This window comes from Podarcis raffonei, chromosome 6 (assembly GCF_027172205.1).
Source record: "Podarcis raffonei isolate rPodRaf1 chromosome 6, rPodRaf1.pri, whole genome shotgun sequence".
Taxonomy (NCBI): Eukaryota; Metazoa; Chordata; class Lepidosauria; order Squamata; family Lacertidae; genus Podarcis; species Podarcis raffonei.
In genome coordinates, this window is record NC_070607.1 from 67,534,374 (window position 1) to 67,558,102 (window position 23,729).

The 23,729-nt window shown below is 45.9% G+C and overlaps 1 protein-coding gene across 3 annotated transcripts in view; it reads left to right on the forward strand.

Annotated features, from left to right (window-relative positions):
• Positions 1 to 3,170: 3,170 nt before the first annotated feature.
• LOC128416244 (receptor-type tyrosine-protein phosphatase V-like) overlaps positions 3,171 to 23,729 on the forward strand; it is a 65,777-nt gene continuing 45,218 nt past the window's right edge. For all 3 annotated transcript variants that reach the window (XM_053393708.1, XM_053393710.1, XM_053393709.1), the window contains exons 1-5: positions 3,171 to 3,768; positions 9,027 to 9,093; positions 16,128 to 16,394; positions 20,877 to 21,143; positions 22,488 to 22,754. In XM_053393708.1, the coding sequence (XP_053249683.1) occupies positions 3,697 to 3,768; positions 9,027 to 9,093; positions 16,128 to 16,394; positions 20,877 to 21,143; positions 22,488 to 22,754 (940 nt within the window). In that variant the 5' untranslated portion in view covers positions 3,171 to 3,696. The remainder of the gene's footprint in view (positions 3,769 to 9,026; positions 9,094 to 16,127; positions 16,395 to 20,876; positions 21,144 to 22,487; positions 22,755 to 23,729) is intronic.

Below are 23,729 nucleotides of genomic sequence, written 5' to 3' on the forward strand. Positions count from 1 at the left end.
TGCATTCAACACAGGGCCCATGTCTGAAAAAATTTGAAAACTATTGGTACACTGTCAGGCAGCAGTTCTGCAGGGTCTCAAGCTGCAAACACAACATAATACTGTAATAAATAATAATAATAATAATTTAACTCTGGGCAGCTAACAACATATATAAAAACACAACAAAACATCAAACATTAAAAAACAAAATATCCTATACAAGCAACCAATAAATCAATAGAAATCATCATCATCAGCAACAGTCTACAGTTATACCCAAATTAAAATAACCACCAACTCCAACTAAACATTTAGCCAACACCAACCAAAGGAACTTAAATTAGAACAATTTAAAACATTTTAAAACATTTTAGCCATTTGCCGCAAACCAAGAGTTGTTCCAGCAACGTCCCAGTGGCCTCCCAGGAGCCTCTTTTAGCTGTTCAAGGTGAGTCAGGGCCCTGCCTCTAGGCCAGGTGAAAATGGGCCTTGCAGCAGGGAGCAGTCTTCCTTCCAGCACTCATGGCAGCAGCAATGTAAATCATTATTAATAAAATTACTAATAACAATAACAACATAAAGTTATAATTATTTTGAAGACATCTGAAGGCAGTCCTGTATTGGGAAGTTTTTAATGTTAGATGTTTTACTACATTTTATATATGCTGTAAGCCGCCCAGAGTTGCTGGGAAAACCCAGCCAGATGGGTGGAGTCTAATGATTATGATTATGATTATGATTAACAACAACATTCAAAGCCAATTCCTTATTTCCAAAAATTATGTGTGCTCTCAAAGAGTTACAAATCTCAGCAACCTTAACAAATCTCAGTACCCAGAATTCTTTGAAGAGAAAATACGCTTCAGGTGTTTTTTTGAGGTATAGAACGTACACAGCCTCAATAAGGAGACTTTCTCTTCTACACATGTAATTGCCTGGGGTTTAATCTGGGACTCTACCACTGAGTTATAGACCTTCCTCAAATGGTAAAAACCTGTGTGCATCATCTGAAGAAGGTTCTTCTTCTTTCCATAGTGTTCCTCCACCTCAATCCATTTCCTGTCTTACAAGCTGGCTTGCCGTTCCTACAAAGCCACCCACACAAACTCTAATCCATAATGCACACCCAGTGATCTTTCAACACTCTTTGAGTCCCTGAAAACTATACGCAGGAATTAGATTTCAGTCGGGTGTAAACAAAGCAATGCAATCTTCTTTGCAGGGAGATTTTCTATCTCTTGCGGGCTTGTCCTCTCTGCCTCAGGCTCTAAAGGTGAACCAAAAAACCCTAGACAACACTTTTGAATGCATCTTAAGATATACCATATTGGTGTATGCACCTACACCAAGGAAACCATAGAAAATGCTAACGTTGACTTACTGAGAGACTCCAAGATGGATCTCTCAGATGATAATGATTTGGTATTCCTGTATACTTAATGACTTTGGATAAATTTTGAGAAGGTAGAAGAAGAACTGGTATTCTCTTCTACCTTCAAATTTTTTTTTTTGGTTCTAAACCAGAAACCAAATACAAATATTCTTCTTGAAGGGCACATCCACCCAACCTGTGAGCCACTGAGCCAACTGCAGCTCCCTTCCTCATGCACGGCAGCCTACAAGAGCTTGAAAATCCTCTCATTTTTGATGACTGCTTTAGGGGCAAAGGCTGGGGGCGGGGTGTCAAATGTGTGTGCTCTTTCAACTTGTTTAAAATAGATTATTTTGAAAGATACTTCAAGTTGTTTGAGAGGTTGGGATAACGTATCCCTTTTTTAATATAGAAGGAATGGGTTGTATTGCAAAACATCTATAATCCGCATGTAATGACAGAGTGTTAGGAAATGTATTTGGTTCATTTTCATTACATCTGTTAACAAAAGGTAATGTTTCCTACCTTTCCTTTACCACACCAGCAACCCCTATACAAGTAGGCTAGTCTGGGGGCCAAATTAGATTTTGTACCAATGAAGACCCTCCCATGAACTGCAAATAGCAGTTGACCACAGCAAATATGTTTTCAGAAAACAGGTCCAAAGTTGCTTAGGCTTCCCTGTGGCTATTTACAAAACCCAAAATGCACATATTAATTAACACCACACCTAGTTTGGCCCTAAGAGTTATTGTATGCAACATCTTCTCATTTCTTCTCTGCTGTGCCATCACGAAATGCCGCTCACTGAATTTTGCAGGCCCATTTGTTGTGTGAGAAATGAATGCCCAGGAATCTGGCAGCATGTAGTCAAAGTAGAGACATAGCAATGGTCCAAAAGGCTGAAGCCCCTTCTCACTCTCACTGTCATTCTTTGCCATGTGCTGTAAGGGGTATATGTTCAATTAAAAATATATGTGTGTCATTTATTATACCTAGTTTTTTTTTACCTACCTGCCTGAATCTTGTTTTTTATCAGTAGTGAAAAAAATAACAAAGCTTGTAGGGTATGAGTGTGGTTAAGGTGCTGGACCCCATAGTGTGACAACTCATTAAGCTCCTTGTGTAGGTTTAGGATTTTAAAAACATTTTCATGCCACTTTTGATATTCACTTTTGAGGATCTGTAGGATTTTGTGTGACATGTGTATCATTGCACATGTGTATACCATGTGTGCACTTCACAAAGGTTTGAAAGTTGTCTTGTTGTGTGTGCATGATTCACAATTTGTAATGCTTTTGTGTGCATATGTATGCATTCAAACTCTCAGCAGTGTTTGAAACACTACTTTCCCAGAGTGACAACCAGTGGGAGATGTTTGTTCCAACGAAACTCAAGCACATCATCAGCTTGATGGTCAAAGCTTGCCAACGGTGGATATGAAAATGTAACACGACGCAGAATATTTTATTGATCTAAAATTACTTAGAAGCCTGTATTGACTCCAGATAATGACTGAATACAGAATACAGAATTACAAAACTCTTATCTGAAATGCTATGAAAAACAGCTACATCCAGGACAATCTTTATTTCAGTGAACTTTTCAGCTCTTTTTTTGTGTCACAGTTCTGGCTCAGTGGCTCAGTCAGCCTGAGGTCTCACTGTTCTTGAAACTCCACTGACCATTCCGGAGCTTTTGAGTTTATGGGAACTGAGACTCCTAGTGGGTCAACGCTGCTGTCTGTTCATTCCAGGAGAGAGAGAACAGGCAGACATTTCTCTTTGGGCTACTCTACCACCCTGAGCAAGAAGAGTAAACCACCCCCCAGTCCCTCCCCGGCAACTTCTGTCAGCTTCGACAAACTTGTTCTCAAAGAAGAAAATGTCTAAAAAACAAAAGAAAAACCCAGGACAAAAGACGTCCTCTTGGAGACACACACCCATAGAAACAGACACTCCCACATGGAGGAACAGCGCTGGCAAGGCTTGCTCACACACGCAGCCACACACGTACAGCCTCTCGCGCGCAGGGAACAGTCGATGCTCCCCCACACAGAGAGGAAGGCACACTCTCCCTCTCTCAGACACACAGGCACGCTCCTCGTCCTCTCATGCACAGCCTCTCGCAAACTCACACATACACCTTTGAACTCCCCGGCAAACTGGCGGCTGGAGCTGGCATCCTGCATGCCAGGGCCCTGATGTCACAGGCCAGCGAGGAAAGTCTGCAGGAGTTGCCGTAGGGACAGCTGGGTGAGGAGGGCAGCTGCTCTTCGAAGAGGACTATAACTTGCTGCTGCGGCTGCCTTTCTCTGCTCCTCGTTCCCCTCTCTCCACCAGATGCTGTGGCTGCTGCTGCTGCTGCCCATGGAATGGGCCTCTTCACAGGCGCATCTGCAAGCTGTGGTTGAGGTGAGTCCACGTTTCTCTCTCTCTCTCTCTCTTCCAGTGCCTTTCCTAGCTGGCGGTGGAGGCCGGCTCCTCCGAGTTACAGCCAGCCTGCATTTCTCTGCTCCGCTGGGGGATGAGAGCATTCCTGCCTGCTGGCCACACAGCTGCGCTGAATTAGCACCATTGCCCATTAGAGAAGCCTGGCTCCCTCCAGGAGCTTCCCCCAGCCTCTCCTCTAAATGAGACCACAGAGCCTTGTGCCAAGGCAGTGCGCGTGAACAGGACAGGAGGACACTTATTGTGGCGCATGGGGATTCGCAGCGCTCAGGAACGGGGCATGGGAAGGGGTATGGCCTAGTAGTAGGGCACATGGAGAAGGTCTCGGGTTCAGTCCCCAGCATCTCCAGGTAGGAGATAGACCCCTACCTGAAACCCCAGAGCTGTTTAGACCAAGGGTCTGACTTGGGAGAAGGTGGCTTCCTGTGTGAGGAGGCAAAGCCACGCAGTGGGCCTGTAAACAGAGATGGGAGCTTGTCGTGAGTAATTGCCCTGGTGCTCAGTGTGTGTGGCACATTCTGCCGCTGCTCACACCTTCACCTGCCCGACTCAGAAGCACACCAGGTTCCCAGTCTGGATGCTGAGTCTGTTGGAAATGCTGGAATGAGGTGCATTATTATACTTCATACTCTATACTTTTAGTTCTACTTGGGTGTTTCCTGCCAGCCTCTCTGGACTTATGTATGCTTCCCACACACCCCGGCTGGGGCACATGAACCCTCATCAGGCGCAGCTCTGTGACCTGTTTCCATTAAGGGCCTAGTTCCTCTTTTCCCCCCTCACAATGCATTGATAGTTGTAGAAATTTGCCTTTACGCAAATCTACCGTGCGGCCAGACCTGGAATACTGTGTGCAGTTCTGTGCGCATATATATTTTTATATATATATATATATATATATATATATATATATATATATATATATATATAATTTATTAGTTTTCAACATATCATTTTCAACAATAATTAAACGTACTTTAACATCTTATACAATTTTTTTACTTCCATCAATCACCTCTGAAAATTTTCCAATCTATTTACTTAATTTACATTTCTTATTTTCACTATTACATTTAAATCTCATAACTAATATCTCTCTTCTTTCTCTTCTTTGCAATATTTCATATATTTCTCCTTACAAAACTTATTGTAGACCTACTAGCGTAATTTGTTGATTCCAATTGCTATTCAAATAGTTCGTATATTTCTTCCAATCTTCTGTAAATCTCTGGTCCCGCAGGTTTCGAATCCTTCCTGTCATTTTATCCAATTCTGCGTAGTCCATTAATTTTGTCTCCTGTTCTTCTTTCGTTGGGACCAGATCAGTTCTTGTACAAGGAAAGGTCACAACTCCTAGGGCCTTTTTTTGTTCAGGGAGAAGGGAGCGAACAAGGAGGGATGTAAGAGATGGAAATTATACTTGGTGTGGACACAGAGAGGATTAGCACTCTCTCATAATACCAAAACCCAGGGTTGTCCAGCGAAGCTGAATATTGGGACGTTTAGGACAGGCAAAAGGAAGCACTGCAAGATGTAGTAATGGCCACCAAGTTGAGTGACTTTAAAAGGGGATTCGACAAATTCACAGAGGCTATCAACAGCTGCTAGCCACAATGGCCTTATGTACTACTGCCTGAATCAGAGACAGTATTGCTGTAGTTGTTGGAGGGGCCCATTGAGCTCATGTCCTTCCCATAGGCATCTAGAAGGCCACTGTGAGAACAGGATGCTGGACTAGATAGGCTTTTGGTCTGATTTGTACATTGACTCCATGTGCCGGTTCAGGATTTTGGCCTCCCAAAATTCTCTACTCTGTTTGTGTACAGAAAAAAACTTGTGTTTCAGACCATTTCTCCAGAGAGAGGAGAAATTATCCTCATTATTATGTCACCATTAGGTGTGGCAGTAGCACAACCTCTGCATCCCCAAGTCCCCACCCCCACTTTGTTGCTAAAGGGCCCTAGCATCATTCGGGATCATGCAGGAGATGGAGGGGAATGATGGCACCACAAAAAAGGTGGATAATATTACAGTGGTACCTCAGGTTACATACGCTTCAGGTTACATACGCTTCAGGTTACAGACTCCGCTAACCCAGAAATAGTGCTTCAGGTTAAGAACTTTGCTTCACGATGAGAACAGAAATCGGGCTCCGGCGGCGCAGTGGCAACAGGAGGCCCCATTAGCTAAAGTGGTGCTTCAGGTTAAGAACAGTTTCAGGTTAAGTACGAATTAAGTACTTAACCTGAGGTATCACTGTAGTAGAAAATTCTGCAAAATGGCTTTCTCTTTTTGGGAGGAGGGGGAAGAATGAGGTAAGAGGAAGAATGAAAAATCACATCTTCTAAGAAATTTCGGCTCTGCTCTAGGGAAGGTTGTTCAGCCAGGCAGGTGATTTCCCTGGTGATTCTGATCACTTTCTTCATGTCATGAGAACCATCCTGGAGGCAGGGTGAGGCCGAGGACAGGGATTGGTGTTGCATTGCCCTGCCACTTGCGAGAATTCCCCAGATGCATTGCATGAGATGCTATTCCAACCATAAGATTTACATACTTGCAAGCCTTTGAAAATCCTCTTTTTCATTTGGGTAGCTCTCTGGGAGTCCAGAGATGTTGGACTCCCATAATCCTTGACCCTTGTCTATACTGGCTGGTAATAATGGGAGTCCAACAAACGTTTATCGGGTGCCTTGTTGGTAACTTCTGCACTAGATCTTGGTTTTAACCATGATATTCAGCAGCATATTCAGAACAAACAAAACAGTATGCATCATCACACACAATTCATATGTGGAAATCATTCCGACAAGCTGTAATGATGGCCACACTAGCATAAATACCTTTAAAAATAAATTTCAAAAGTCAGGATTGTTCAATGACAACTAGTAATAATCTTGAAGGACAGAACTTCCTTCCACGTTTCATGAATAGAACTTCACTGTTCAGGATTAATGGATGTGGGGGGGGGGGGATACAGCAGGAGAAAGCTATTCCAGCATGCCTTGCTTGTGAGCAATCCAGGGTCATCCAGCTGGGAGAGTTGCCAGCTTCAGTCCTTTCCAGTCCATGTAGCTCTGCCTTTAACAGCAACTTGATGCACAGACATTGGGAGGAATTCAGCTCCACATTGCTACAAACATTCCATCATAATGCATTTCTGCTAGCCCAATGAAATTATCTCCCCATACATGCTGTTCTGGGGGTACTGCTGACCCACACTTCCACTAATTTGTTGAGCTGGAAGGAAGCCTCATTGTGCTAGTGGAAGTCCTTGTATGGGCTTCTGCTAGCAGGACCAGTTAGTTGAATCTGGCCCCGGATAATGTTTATTTCCATCCTGCAATAAAAAACATTGTACCCACTGATTTCTACACATCAGCCTGTTGTGGAAAGCAGACCTGCTCCTTTCTGCTGGCAACCTTGCTGGTTGCCATTACTGGAGACAGAATGCAGGATAAGGGGAATCTTTGGTCAGACCCTGATAAGCAAATCTTAGGGGTTTTTGTTCTTGTCCAAATCTCATTGTAAAATTAGGAGCAAAATTAGGACAGCAGAGCTTAAACTGAACCTGATGCAAAGAGGAGGAACTCCCATGGATCATTTCTTCCTGGCTTTTCCAACTTCACGTTCCTCCAACCTAACTATTGCCATAGGGCTGCAACTAGAGTGGAGGCGAAATCTAGACATTTTATGCAGTTGGGTGTAACTTTCCCAATCATTAAAAATAAAATTAAAAGCCTTAGAAGGCTAAAAATTTAAGTGGAGGGAAAGTGTGGTGTCCGTGTGCTTGACCCCCCCATTTCTTTCATTTATAATCTCATCCCCCCCCCAACTGTTCTTCCACAGGTATCTTAGTTTTGGTAAAAATGGGAAATAACATACCACCTTCCTATCACTATTCCTCTATTTATGTTTACATATGCAGACTTATGATGTTGTTTTACACACACACACACACACACACACACACACACACACACACACACAAAACACCTGTGAGGGAACATTGACTGCATGTAATACCTAGGTAAAGGTAAAGGGACCCCTGAGCATTAGGTCCAGTCATGACCGACTCTGGGGTTGCGGCACTCATCTCGCTTTATTGGCCGAGGGAGCCGGCGTACAGCTTCCGGGTCATGTGGCCAGCATGACTAAGCCGCTTCTGGCGAACCAGAGCAGCGCACGGAAACGCCGTTTACCTTCCCGCCTGAGCAATACCTATTTATCTACCTGCACTTTGATGTGCTTTTGAACTGCTAGGTTGGCAGGAGCAGGGACCGAGCAACGGGAGCTCACCCCGTTGTGGGGATTCGAACAGGCGACCTTCGAACCCACAGAGACACCCGCGTCCCATGTAATGCCTAGTTTGCCCCTAATTGTTTACTTCAGGCACCACCCTTTACCACCACATACCAAAATGGGGAGAACCAGGGAGTCCACTACAGCTGCAGCGTAATGACCTGACCCTTGTTACGAAGGAAGCAACCTGGATAATGCCACAAAGAGAAACAATGCAAGAGGCAGGGCTTGGCTGTACACAGCAACAAGTCTGGCTTCCAGAGAGACATACCAAGCTGGGAAGGGAGGCTGGCAGCCAGACCTTACAGTTCCTGTAAGCCAGTCTAGGTAGGATCTGTAGTTGGACAGCACTTGGCAGCTGTCAATGCTGAGCCCTTGACTGTGAAAAGAAGATGTAGCCTTCCACCACTCAGGCATTCCATGCTGTACCCATCCATTTGGATGCAAACTCTCTTCCCCTTTGAGGTTGTGGTAGCAATGTCTGGCGAGGATGCACTTCTGTTTTAAAATAGTTTCATGCACCCATCCCTGGCCATTAACTATTCTGGATGGGGCTGATAGGAGCTGGAGTCCAATACATCTGGAGGGCACCAGGATAGGGATGACTGGACTTAGTGATTCGAATCAGAGAGGTGTCCCCTCCACATACTGCAAGTGTGAGGGACCAGGCATAAAGGTGGGTATCTCAGGGGTGGGGAAACCTGTGGCCCTATCATCCGTGACCATTGGCCATGCTCACTGGGGGCGATGGGAATTGGAGTTCAGCAACATCTGGAGGGTCACAGATTCCACACCACTGGGGTGTCATAACATTAGAGGTGTTGTGTCTCTTTGTTTTTATGGCAGAATAGAGATGCAGTCTTTTTCTGAGCCTTGCTTCTATCCAGACACCACTAAGGATTTTATTAATTTCAATCTCATAGGATGACAGATGCAACCAAACAGATTGGCAAAGGAATCCAGGAGTGGAAGGACTGCCTGACGAGAAAGGTGAGTTTTCTGCTCCTCTCCCCTGGGAGTTCCCAGACACGGAAATCTGGAATATCACAGGAATATCCACTGTTATTGGAGCCAGATATATTTCCCTAGAGATCGTTTCAAGGGACAAAGTGACGGAGTGATGGAGACCTAAGGGAGTGAGAATGTAATGGGAAGGTGTCCCTCAATGTTCTCACCTTCTTTTCCCTGAAGAAGAGGGAGAGATACTTTTCCTCCCCAGTGCAGCTCAGCCTTCAACTTCCAACTGGCTTTTATGGAGCCAAGCTTCATGGGGAAGGACACAGCTTGAAAAACCCTCCTTAATCTAAAGAGTCACTGAAAACTATCTGTGGCATTTGTGTGTGTCGGGGTGGTGGCGGCATTCTTACAGTCCACAACTTTTTAAAAGAATTGGCTTATTGTGCACGTTGGGAGACCGCAAACCCTTTATAGGAGGCTGGGACAACCCAGTCAGATGGGTGGGTACTACTACTACTAATATGTGTGTGAGTGTGAGTGTGTTTAATTAAAATAGTAGACAATGAAGGAAGGAGGGTGGAGATTGTGTTGCTAATCTCTAATTTTCCTTCCTTCTTTCCTTCCTTCCTTCCTTCTGCGCAATATTCATGATTTCTCCAGTTTTATCCTCACCCAGTGTTATACCTAAGGCTTAAGGGACAGTGACTATGTCAACATCACCTTCTAAGCTTCATGACTGAGTCTAGGTTTCCTCAGTCCTATTCTTACACTCTGTCCACAATACAACACAAGCTCTGTATCATATGTCCTATAAGTGCTTGTGACATTTGCACTACCACTTTCCATGCAGCAATACACACACCTAGGGAAATATTCTTTTCCCGGCACCATGTTTCTACAGACTGTTCTGGGTAAAAAGAAACCTGGAGCCAGTGCCGAATTGTATTAGGCCTCCCTTATTCGGGCGATTCTCCAAACTATTGTTCACCTTTTCTGTGTATGAATTTCAGTGTGTTTTCAAGTAGCTAGAGATATACAGTAGTAGACAAAAGCTTCTGAACTGCCTTGGCGAAACAAAGAACTGTTAAAAGTCAGATCTCTTTAGGCAAGCAAGATGCACATTCAAGATCATGAAAAGTGACAGCAGCATTCTACAAGTGTTCTGCCTTAGCATAAAAATAGATGTTGAATTCTGTAAGCTATCTAATGCTTGCAGGGATGGAGAATATTGTGAAGGAAAGGCCCAAAATGAATTGGCAAAAGTTATTATTGCTTTCCTCCTGGAAACCAAGTCAAGCCAAATTCTCTTAACTCAGGGACTGCACATTTCCATCATCATCATCATCATCATCATCATCATCATCATCATTATACCCTGCCCATCTGACTGGGTTGCCCCAGACACTCTGAGTGGCTTCCAAAGTAAATAAAAGCATAATAAAACATTATGCATTAAAAAGCTTCCCTATACAGGGCTGCCTTCAGATGTCTTCTAAAGGTTATATAGTTATAAAACCTTGAAGTTTTTATCAATATTAATTAACCTGGATACATGTTTGCTCAACAATTAATTGCAGCATGCAGAATTTCCACATAGGTGAGTTCAACACAAGCCACCAAGAATATATTAACAATTACAACATGCAAAAGTAGCACAGGTTGCACACAGACTTTGCCAGCAAGCAGGTAAACAGGGCATTAGGCACACTTCTAATACATCAGCAAAGCATTAAATAAGGCCTTTGTCTCCAGAGAGAATTACACTGCAATCCTAGGAACACATTAAGACTTCATTATGTAGATACTTCTCCACAGTGAGTTAGAATTAGAAAGGAACAGGGCAAGGTCTGTCTTAAACTGCTAATTCACCTAATGAAACCACCCAAGGTGTCTGCAGATCTTGCATCCAAAACTCATAATTACCTCCACCAGGGGGGAAAAGCATACCAAAGTATTGTAGAACCTGAAAGGCCAACAGATTCATTGTGACATAAGCTGTCATCGACTAGAGTTCACATCTTCTGATGCATGAAGAGTTATGCACAGTTAGTGGATATAGTTGGGCATTGAGGGGAAAGATAGTAAACAATGAAGCCAAATAGCATGAAATGCAGGAGTGGCAGGCTCTGTTTACACATGTGCGTGTGCATACACATTGCAGACAAAGATTTCAGTACTTGTATGATTGGATGAAACCCACCACGTCCCACCACTGCACACAAAAACATGCCCCATTGCCTGAACAGGGCTACAACCTATGGTGATTCTGCACAAAGCTTATATGTCAACAAAATAAGCATAGTGGCCAATCACAACAGCAATGTGCAATAACACAACATTCCTAGCTTCACTATGCTAATTTTTAAATTACTTACCTGCAGTAGGAGAGGAAACTATTATCTATGTTGATGCCATTTCACGCTGGAATGAAGTGCCTTCACGGAAAAATGATGGCTTTTAGGTTAGGAACAAAGTGTTTTCTAAAGACTGCCAATGGTTTCTGAATATTGCCATTTTTGTGTTGCCTTATTCTTTTCTGTAAAGACTGACTTGCTTGTCCTAGGTCAGGCACCCCCAAACTCGGCCCTCCAGCTGTTTTGGGACTACAACTCCCATCATCCCTAGCTAACAGGACCAGTGGTCAGGGATGTTTTGTAGTCCCAAAACAGCTAGAGGGTCGAGCTTGGGGATGCCTGTCCTAGGTAGACACCAGAAGGGCATTGTTGACAGGGCATTACAAAAATTACATGTAATGAATTGGAAGATGAGCCTGTGAACGAACACCTGATGATATGGTTGGCTTTATGGATGATGTCTGTAAGACTGTTGTATGTATGAAAACGGAGGTAGAGTTGGCATCTGGGCTTGTTGCAGAAACTGGTCCTTAGGTTAATTGTTGCTAGTGACTAGCCAGTTTCAATTGAGGGGCTTTCTGCAAGTGTGAACAGGGCTACCACCCAAGGCCTGTCGAATTGTCCAGGATAGGCTGTAGATTATTCATGATGCATTGGGGCACCTTTACCTGGGAGCCATAGGTGACAAGTTATTTTCTCTTCTGGATCTGACTCGTAGAAGGATATGCCTGGGAGTCAGACTGGCTTTTTCAGTCTCTTATTTGCATTTCAGGGTGAGGGTGTCATCAGTTTCAGGAATGCCTGATGTAAATATTGAGTTCCTTTCTAAGGAGCTGGAACAAACGTGGTTGGATTGTGGGGCTTGACTACAGACAATGAATCATGTAGTGCTGGGGTTGCCAACACTGCCCCCCTCCACTTTGACCACTTCAAAATTGCTGATGGTCTTAGCAGACCAAATTATGATTTTCCTGTCTGTTGTTTGGCAATTGTAGATGCTAAAGAATTAAAACATGACTATTCTAATGCAGTGGATTTGCCTGTCATACTACTGTTGCTTTTTATAAACCAACCACTCCTACTCAGGCTCAGCATGAGAGTGAGGAGGCTTTGCTGATATCTCAAGGGCCTCCGACTTTTTGGCCCAGATCAGGGGTAGCCAATGTGGTGCTTTCCAGTTGCTTTGGACTGCAACTCTCACCAGCCCCAGCCAATGGTCAGGGATGAAGGGAACTCCCCTGAATCTGTGTGGCTCATTTGACATCAACGTGAAACTGAGCCTTTAATGTCACTGGCTCAGTCATGTGGAGTGCTCTTCCAAGAGAGATTCAACAGGTGTTTGTGAAAACTTTTATGTGCCGCCACACTTATAGAGTCAACAAAGAAACATAGTTAGCTCGTGATCTGTTTTAAATTCTTATATACTTTTTAGTGTCTCTGTGTGTGTTTGTGACAGCTTTGATTGTGTGTGTGTGTTATACAATTATTTTTTAAAAATAAATAATAAATAATATGGAGCCCACAACATCAGGATAGCATCACGTTTCCTACTCACCTAGGTGATGAAGGTGTTATTGATCTATGTCAGATAGAGAACAGGCCTTTGGGTTTGGGGGTTAAAGACAGCAGACCCTGAAGGACAATACAGTTTTGAGCACCTTATAATAATAATAATAATTTATTATTTATACCCCGCCCATCTGGCTGAGTTTCCCCAGCCACTCTGGGCGGCTCCCAATCAGTGTTAAAAACAGTACAGCGTTACATATTAAAAACTTCCCTGAACAGGGCTGCCTTAAGATGTCTTCTGAATGTCAGGTAATTATTTATCTCTTTGACATCTGATGGGAGGGCGTTCCACAGGGCGGGCGCCACTACCGAGAAGGCCCTCTGCCTGGTTCCCTGTAGCCTCACTTCTCGCAATGAGGGAACCGCCAGAAGGCCCTCGGCGCTGGATCTCAGTGTCCGGGCTGAACAATGGGGGTGGAGACGCTCCTTCAGGTATACAGGACCGAGGCCGTTTAGGGCTTTAAAGGTCAGCACCAACACTTTGAATCGTGCTCGGAAACGTACTGGGAGCCAATGCAGATCTCTCAGAACCGGTGTTATGTGGTCCCGGCGGCCACTCCCAGTCACCAGTCTAGCTGCCGCATTCTGGATTAATTGCAGTTTCCGGGTCACCTTCAAAGGTAGCCCCACGTAAAGCGCGTTGCAGTAGTCCAAGCGTGAGATAACTAGAGCATGCACCACTCTGGCGAGACAGTTCGCGGGCAGGTAGGGTCTTAGCCTGCGTACCAGGTGGAGCTGGTAGACAGCTGCCCTGGACACAGAGTTAACCTGCGCCTCCATGGACAGCTGTGAGTCCAAAATGACTCCCAGGCTGCGCACCTGGTCCTTCAGGGGCACAGTTACCCCATTCAAGACCAGGGAATCCCCCACACCAACCCGTTCCCTGTCCCCCAAAAACAGTACTTCTGTCTTGTCAGGATTCAACCTCAATCTGTTAGCCGCCATCCATCCTCCAACCGCCTCCAGGCACTCACACAGGACCTTCACCGCCTTCACTGGTTCTGATTTAAAGGAGAGGTAGAGCTGGGTGTCATCTGCATACTGATGAACACCCAGTCCAAACCCCCTGATGATCTCTCCCAGCGGCTTCATATAGATATTAAAAAGCATGGGGGAGAGGACAGAACCCTGAGGCACCCCACAAGTGAGAGCCCAGGGGTCTGAACACTCATCCCCCACCACCACTTTCTGGACACGGCCCAGGAGGAAGGAGCGGAACCACTGTATGACAGTGCCCCCAGCTCCCAGCCCCTCTAGACGGTCCAGAAGGATGTTATGGTCGATGGTGTCAAAGGCCGCTGAGAGATCCAGCAGAACTAGGAAACAGCTCTCACCTTTGTCCCTAGCCCACCGGAGATCATCAACCAGTGCGACCAAGGCAGTTTCAGTCGCATGGTGAGGCCTGAATCCCGATTGGAAGGGATCCAAATGGTCCGTTTCCTCCAGGCGTGCTTGGAGTTGTTCAGCAACCACCCGCTCAATCACCTTGCCCAAGAATGGCAGATTTGAGACTGGGCGATAGTTGGCCAAATTGGCCGGGTCTAAAGATGTTTTTTTAAGAAGCGGTTTAATGACCGCCTCTTTCAGCGGGTCTGGGAAGGCTCCCTCACAGAGGGAAGCATTCACCACCCCGCAGAGCCCATCGCCCAGCCCTTCCCGGCTCGCTTTTATCAGCCAGGATCGGCAAGGATCAAGGAGACAGGTGGTCGGTTTCACTTGTCCAAGCAGCCTGTCCACATCCTCGGAGGTAACAGATTGGAATTGATCCCATGTAACAGGACCAGACAGAACTCTAGCACTCTCCCGCCGTGGCCCTGCTCCCACGGTGGAGTCTACCTCCTTCTGAATCTGAGCGATTTTATCTGCAAAAAACTTTGCAAAAGCATTGCAGGAGATCTTGGGGTCCCTACCAGGCCCCGGTGGTACAGGTGGTTCCGATAGATTGCGAACCACCTGAAAAAGTCTCCTGCTGCTGTTTTCTGCAGATGCAATGGAGGCGGCGAAGAAGGCCCTCTTCGCCGTCGCCATTGCCACTTGGTAGGCTTGACGTTGAGCTCTAACCCGTGTCCGGTCTGATTCAGAATGAGTTTTCCGCCACTGGCGCTCTAGCCGTCTCAACGATTGTTTCATCACCCTCAGCTCCGGGGAAAACCACGGGGCTGTCCGGGCTCCATGCAATCGGAGAGGGCGCTTCGGAGCCAGACAGTCAATAGCCCTGGTTAACTCCGCATTCCAGCGGGCCACCAGGGAATCAGCTGAAAGGCCATCAACTTGGGATAAAGCATCCCCTACCACTCTCTGGAAGCCAATTGGATCCATTAAGTGGCGGGGGCGGACCATCCGAATCGGTCCCACCTCCCTGCAGAGGGGAAGGGTTGCGGAGAAGTCCAGTTGCACCAGGAAGTGATCTGACCATGGCACTTCTTTTGTTTCGCTTTTAGTTAGTGTCAGATCACCAACATCCATAGAGGTGAACACCAAGTCTAAGGCATGTCCACGGCTATGAGTTGGGCCAAACTTATTCAGGGACAGCCCCATGGAGGCCATGCTTTCCACGAAGTCCCGAGCGGCCCCTTGTAAGGTCGTGTCGGCATGGATGTTAAAATCCCCCAGGACAACCAAGCTAGGTGTCTCCAGGAGCATATCCGCCACGACCTGAAGCAGCTCGGGCAGGGAATCCTTGGTGCAGCGGGGAGGTCGGTACACCAGTAGGAATCCTGTACTGCCCCTATTGCCCAACTTCCAGAACATGCACTCAGAAAACTGGGTCTTCCCAATAGGACGCCTGGTGCAGACTAATGACTTCCTAAAAATCACTGCAACCCCCCCTCCCCGCCCACATGACCTGGGTTGCTGTGCGTAAGAGAAACCTGGTGGGCAAGCAGCGGCAAGGACAGGCCCATCTGCTTCATCCAACCAGGTCTCTGTCACACATGGTCAAATCCTCCATCCACAATCAGGTCGTGGATGGCAGTGGTTTTATTCATCATTGACCTGGCATTGCACAGCAACACTTTCAGGTCATGTGGGTTTCCCTTGCTGATTACTGTATCCTTCCGGTCAGGACAGACCTGGAGGCAGGGATAGTCCTCAAACAACGACTAAACCAGCCTCCTCGGTAATGACATGGTCTATCTTCCCCAGGACACTTCCTGAATGTGAGCATCAGCAGCCAAGGTCGCTCTGACTACCTCCTCTTGACCTGGGAAAGGCCCCCTGGAGATGTCCGGGGCTTTTCACTAGCGCTTTATGACTTCAAGACAGACTCTTTGCTGCAGAATGGATCAGCTGGGATCGATGCCACCAGTTTTGACTTCCAGGGCTTGCTTCCTGGGACACGATACAGCATTGAAGTCACCGTGCTGCTGGTCTGTGCACGAAACTACAGCAGGAGAGTCACCGGGCAGACAGGTAAGTGGGAGACAAATGCATCTACTTTGCCGCATGAGGCTATTCTGAGCATAGAGTTGGTTTATATTTAGAAACATGGACATCGCCTTTTCTCGCTTTCATTCACACACTCAAGACTCAGCATGCCACATTGTGTAATGGCGGCCTCCCCTTGACATGCCTGGCTGTCTGCTTTCTTCAAAAGTTGAAAGTGCTCACTTCTATAATAATAATCATAATAATCATAATTTTATTGTTTATACTCCACCCATCTGTCTGGGTTTCCCAATCACTCTGGGCGGCTTCCAGCAAAATATAAAAAATAATAACATTTCAGACATTAAAACCTTCCCTGAATAGAGCTGCCCTCAGATGTTTTCTAGCTTACTGAACAAGTAAAAGAACAACTAAGTGGGTCAGGATGGAGGCAAGAACCACCCTGGCTTGTGAGCTGCTATGCCATGGAGGAAAGTCCCACTCGGCTAGCACTATGCCTTGCACTAGTGCAGATAGTTCATTGAGCCTTGCCCTCAAAAAATCAAAGCTGCCATTTCATTGTCAAAGCTTCCAGCTACCCATAAAGGAAGGATAACGGAGCAGCCTAGGACTTTTGCTTTCATTTAATACCCTCTGCCATTCGTATCCTCCTTAGAGTCTGAAAATACATGGCAGAAGATGCTTCTGGGAGGCTATGCCAATCACACTGCGCTCACACTGATGTTCATGCAAATACCATCAAATGTTAGAAACATGCAGGATCACTTTACAGTATACTTGTTTTTTTCTATGACATCTACAGTGGTCTGAACTTGATTTTGGATGGCTCTTCCAGGCTGAATTGCTTTAGCTGTGTCAGGCTAAATATAACATGATGTACCAGTACTTGCGGTTCTACATCCAGTATTTAGCACAAATGCAGCAACATCTGGCTATTTTTTCTGCTTGCACATCCAAGTTGGGCCAATAAAATGTGTGTCTGGCCCATCGTTTATGCAACACTATACCCTCTTGTTCACAACTTCCAGATGCTTTGCTGGGGAGGGGGAATACTTTGTTCCATTATCCCTTCTCAGCATTTGCCATTTCATTCCAGAAACATCTGAATCGTATAGCTAAAAGCAACATGTTGTTTTGTGCATGCAACATTGCTTTTATTAACGCTGCAATCCTAAGTATTTCCTGCTTGGAAGCAAAGTCTCATTAGTTAGAATGAAACTTGCTACCAAGTTAGTTTTCTTAAGGTGGATCACAGCTTATCCTCCAAACCTCCCTGGCTTGCAATTTACATGTAATAATAATAATAATAATAATAATAATAATAATAATAATAATTTATTATTTATACCCCGCCCATCTGGCTGGGCCTCCCCAGCCACTCTGGGCGGCTTCCATAGAAACCAAAAATACAGTAAAATATCACACGTTAAAAACTTCCCTGAACAGGGCTGCCTTAAGATGTCTTCTGAATGTCAGGTAGTTGTTTATCGCTTTGACATCTGCTGGAAGGGCGTTCCACAGGGCGGGTGCCACTACCGAGAAGGCCCTCTGCCTGGTTCCCTGTAGCTTTGCTTCTCGCAATGAGGGAACCGCCAGAAGGCCCTCGGCGCTGGGCCTCAGTGTCCAGGCTGAATGATGGGGGTGGAGACGCTCCTTCAGGTATACTGGACCGAGGCCGTTTAGGGCTTTAAAGGTCAGCACCAGCACTTTGAATTGTGCTCGGAAACGTACTGGGAGCCAATGTAGGTCTTTCAAGACCGGTGTTATATGGTCTCGGCGGCCGCCCCCAGTCACCGGTCTAGCTGCCGCATTCTGGATTAGTTGTAGTTTCCGAGTCACCTTCAAATTTACATGTACAATGTACAATTTACATGTACAATGATATTGAAATCAACTAAGGCAAACTGATTTGCAACCTTTCCCTGTGACTTGCACAGAAACTGAGAGCAATTGTCAGGCTCTGCAGGCAGCTGGCCGCAAAGTTAGCTCAGAGTTATTCCATGGCCGCCTGTTCCTAATGTAATGGTACCACAACCGTCTCACAATGTCCTTGTGGACTTTGGAACAGTGGGAGCCACTAATTGCAGAAACAGCCCAAGGTTTTCTGTTGGAGCAACTGATATGGGTCGTTCTATTACAGACAAACTGTGCCCAGACAATTCTGTTACAGAGAAGTGTTTTCCAGGCTTACGAAAAATTCCTTTGATGGCAGAAGTTCGTGTATCAGTCACCAGCTGAAATTTGCTGAATGCAGTGTTTTCACAAAAACTGTTTTTACCACAGCCACACACTTGAGGTGGTGTACGTTTCCATTTAAGTGCTTTTTATTGTCATTCAAGCTGTAGCAGAACCTCACTGCAGTTTGTGCTTGTGAGAGTGCCTCTGAAGTATAGCAACAACCAGGGTCGGAGCTAGGGTAGGATTGCACCTGATCCAAGTCCCCACCAAAATCATAATTCATAGAACAGTATAGTTGGAAGGGATTCCAAGGATCCTCTAGTCCACAACCCCCTGCAATGCAGGAACCCCAGCTAAGTATGGCCTTCCAACCTCTGTTTCAAAACCTCCAATGAAGGTAAAACATGCTATATGCATTATTTACTAAAATGAAATTTACTTTAAGAAAAATAATGTCTTAGGTGAGATTGCTGGTTGTAGTAATGATTTAAATCCTGCAAATATTTAGGGTGTGTACATACTGTGTGATAATGTGCATTCGGAGCTGGATACAGGAACCTTTTTCGGGTGCTGTACACATGACATCATCCCCATGTCATCCCTGCCCCCGCACTAATGGTTGATCTGCTGGAGTGCTTATAATCCATTTTGTGCTGAGAATGCACTTCTCAAGTGCACGCTGCCGGCGTGTGTACACAGAGCAGGCTTTCTCAGGTCACCTCCTATTGGGGCAGACCTTCTGGCCTTGCAGGACTGTGCCACTCCCCCTCCCCGTATTTAACTTGTCTATGAATGAAATAGTCAAAACAGGAAGCCATACCATATCTTAGTTGTCTCTTTATGGTGATGCACACCAGTATATCAGCACACCAGTTTCCAAAGACTGCAGAAAACAACTTTAAAAACAAAAAGTCTGTGGACCCAGTAATTCAGGAGAGTAGATAACACTGTTGCACACTAATTTTAAAACATGCCCACCTGTGTTTACAGACAACCTGGCTAGCAGCTGCTACTTTAGATTGTGCCATTGCATAAAGCTGTGTACAAAGGCAAAAAAGGTAAAGGGACCCCTGACCTTTAGGTCCAGTCATGACCGACTCTGGGGTTGCGGCCCTCATCTCGCTTTATTGGCCGAGGGAGCCGGGGTACAGCTTCCGGGTCATGTGGCCAGCATGACTAAGCTGCTTCTGGCGAACCAGAGCAGTGCATGGAAACGCCGTTTACCTTCCCGCCGGAGCAGTACCTATTTATCTACTTGCACTTTGACGTGCTTTCGAACTGCTAGGATGGCAGCAGCTGGGACTGAGCAACGGGAGCTCACCCCAGCGCGGGGATTCAAACCGCCGACCTTCTGATCAGCAAGTCCTAGGCTCTGTGGTTTAACCCACAGCGCCACCCATGTCCCTTGTACAATGGTAAAGTCCTATGTAAAAAAGCATGCTATAATAAAATGGCAACTGTGCATTTCAGAGGTAGAGTGTGTACACAGCCTTAATCTGAAAGGCAAAACTTTGGAGCACCAGGCGCTGTCAGTTCTCCCAGTTCCAGAGTCATCAGACCTCCTAAAATAATCCATGAATATTCACCAACTGTGTCTATCCAAGTCTTGCTATTTATCGTTTTATTATAACTGGTGTTAATGTTTTACGTTATAAAATAGGGGGGTTGACTTAAAGATGTGTTTCATGTTCTTTGCCCTAGGCATCAAGATACTTAATTGTGGCCCTGGCAACAGCCCAGCACTTCTTTACCTATAGACACCCTGTTTCCTGTGTCTGCATGCAGGCTGAGTTTACATAAGGCTGAGCTGAGGACTGTGAAGCTTTAAGCATGCAATCATAGGTGCACTTTCCCAATCACAGTGGGTTTCATTTCTGAGTAAACATTAGTCGACTTTCACTGTGAAGTGTTTATCTTTCAGTTCAGTGGTGGGGAACCCGTAGCCCTCCAAGTTTTGCTATAGGACAACTAAGAACTTAATTCGTTCTGGAGGTCTGTTCTTAACCTGAAACTGTTCTTAACCTGAGGTACCACTTGAGCTAATGGGGCCTCCCACTGTTGCTGTTCTGTTCCACGCGATTTCTGTTCTGATCCTGAAGTAAAGTTCTTAACCTGAGGTACTATTTATGGGTTAGCAGAGTCTGTAACCCGAAGCATCTGTAACCTGAGGTACCACTGTACTTCAGATAGGCTAGAACAGAACTCACATAAAATACTTTAGAAATCTGGTCAGGATTTGAGAGAGATAGGAGCAGGTTTGGGGATCTGGTAAATATTCTGAAATGCTTACTCACTGGCAACTGTTTTGGAACCTTCATCTTGTTTTAGCTCCCTTAGCTGTGCGGGACGTGATCCTCAGCTATGATGGCCCTTCTGTGTTAGTAGCCTCTTGGAGTGAAGCCCCTGGCGGGAAAGATGGCTACCAGCTGGTTCTGTACCACATAGACTCACAGGCACCTGTCAGGAATGTGACTCTCCCTAAAGGGGCCACCACCTTCCGCTTTGAGAGGCTTCGAGCTGGCAGTGAATATGCCCTGCGAATCACCACCCTGGCTGGATATTCCAAAGCGAGCACCAGTGCACGTCAATGGACCGGTATGGAAAGTTGCTACTCTGACCTGAGGGTGTTGTTGGAGGATAAAATCAGCTCTGTAGAGACAGAAGCGTCTCCAGAAATTAATCAGATACCTGGGTGGGGCTACGTTATCTCATTGTTCCCGCATGCTCAAGGAGTAGTGAGGGGGAAAAGAAAGTAGGCAGGGGCTAATTAGCCATGCCTGAGATTAGTTTACGACACCCGTGGAGCTTATGAGGCCTGACATTTTATCTATTTATTATAAAGTGATTTATGACTTGCCTTTCAGCCCAGTGCAGTCCCTAAGGCGGCTTACAATTTAGATAGGCAATTTAGACAATTGTTGTCTATGGAGTAAGACTCACCTTCAAGCAGCCAGGCAGGAAAAGATGACAACCAGTCACTGGGAATCACAAATGGAGACACTGCTGTTGGTGCTCAGGTTCTGGTTGCAGGCTTCACGTGGCCACAGTGAGAACAGGATGCTGGGCCAGAAGGGTCTTTAGCCAGCTCTGGTGAGGCTCTTATATCCCTGTGTTCTTAAAACTGACCATTTTCTCTTCCGTTAGGCCAAAGGCAGAGAGGTTGTGGTTCTTGCTGGACTACAACTCACATCATCACTGACTGTTGGCCATGGTGACTGGGGCTGATGTGAGCTAGAGTCCAGCAACATCTGCAGGGCCACCTCTGCTTTAGGCTACCAGCGTGCCATCAAAAATTGGCAAACGTATGTGTGAGCAATATGTGTGAGCAGTATGTGTGAGCAATTGGCAAACGTATGTATGAGGGACGTGGGTGGCGCTGTGGGTAAAACCTCAGTGCCTAGGGCTTGCCGATCGTATGGTCGGCGATTCGAATCCCCGCGGCGGGGTGAGCTCACGTCTTTCGGTCCCAGCTCCTGCCCACCTAGCAGTTTGAAAGCACCCCTAAGTGCAAGTAGATAAATAGGTACTGCTTTATAGCGGGAAGGTAAGCGGCGTTTCCGTGTGCTGTGCTGGTGCAGGCTCGCCAGAGCAGCTTCGTCACGCAGGCCACGTGACCCGGAAGTGTCTCCGGACAGCGCTGGCCCCTGGCCTCTTAAGTGAGATGGGCGCACAACCCTAGAGTCAGACACGACTGGCCCGTACGGGCAGGGGTACCTTTACCTTTACCTTTATGTGTGAGCAAGGCAAGCAAGTAAAAAATGACAGTGGCTTAGCTGCTTTCACTGACTGATTTGTTTGCAAGGGTGCTGGAGTGTCCTCTTCCGAGGACTGGGGACTTCCATGGAGTGGGGGTATCTTTGAAAAGGGACCCCTCTTCTTGGAGCAGGTGGTTTCCTGTAGTGAGAGATGGCTCCCTTCAGCTTTCCTTTGTCCCAACAGCTCCTGTTGCCCCCAAGGCATTGGCATTCCATAGCAACTCCAGCTCCAGTCTGACAGCCTCATGGGCCAAAACAGAGGGAGCAGAATGGCTCCATCTCACTCTGCAGAACCTCCACACCGCAGCTGAGAGCAGCACAGTGTCACTCAGGAGAGGCCTGTCCAGTTACGTCTTCCAGCACCTGCAGCCGGGCACCCCCTATCGCCTAGGGATCAGTGCCGCAGCTGGGCTTTACCTGATAGAGGGGCCCAATGTCACAGCTTATACATGTGAGTATGCAGCAGGATACTGTTCAAGGCACTTGGAAGTCAGGTAGGCAGGCCTAAACTGGAATGAGAGGCTACTTTGAGCCTATGAAACAGAATAAGGCAGGGTTACAATAACAGGTAGTCCTTATCCTGAGAGACCTAGAAGCTTGCTCTGAGTCTGTTTAATAGGGATAACTAACACACATGAACATGTGTATAGTGCTTCTGGCTGTGAAATAAAGACAGTCTTATTGTTCTTTTCGCATTATTTGGTGCTTGTGTTTCCCTACTGTAATAGAGGCTCCATAATTTACTTTCTGAATACATGAACCAGAGACATTGTGTTTTACGTTACCAAAGCAGTGCCAATAAAGTTGAGAATTTCCAAAAGTCAACCAGACTTTTTCCAGTCGGTGGGTGTGTTCTCAGTGCAGGAGGGTCCTTCAGGTCCCAGGGACCATTTCTAAAAGGCGATCCCTATATTCCAGTTGACTAGCTTTCATGTTTGGCGAATCCAAGCTACCTGCAAATTGAGCCTTTGGTTTTTTCCTCACTTGTATTATGCAAAGCAACTAAATTCATTTCCTTCCTTTGAAGTATGGGTTTCCCTTACATCAACTGTAGTTGCCGTCAGGGAGACTTGACATTGTGTGTGTTTGTAAGTCTTAATATGCAAAATATTCCCCTATTTCTCATAGAACTCAAGAGCAGAGCAGGTACATCCCAAACATCCCCCTTTGTTTACATCACATTCAGATATGCATCTGAAATATATGTCAAACCTCCAGTTTTGTGCTCCACTTATCAGTGCTAGCTTGACCCTTCAATTATCCTAAGAGTTGAGATGGAGAACTCTGAATCATATGAGCAGCTAAGGGTTTGGAAAGCTATCACAATCTATTTACTAATTATTCCTAAAGCACCTAACATGATTTGTTGGCTCTGAATTAAGGAAGACATAAGCTCTGTCCACAGGTTTACAGACCACATCACACT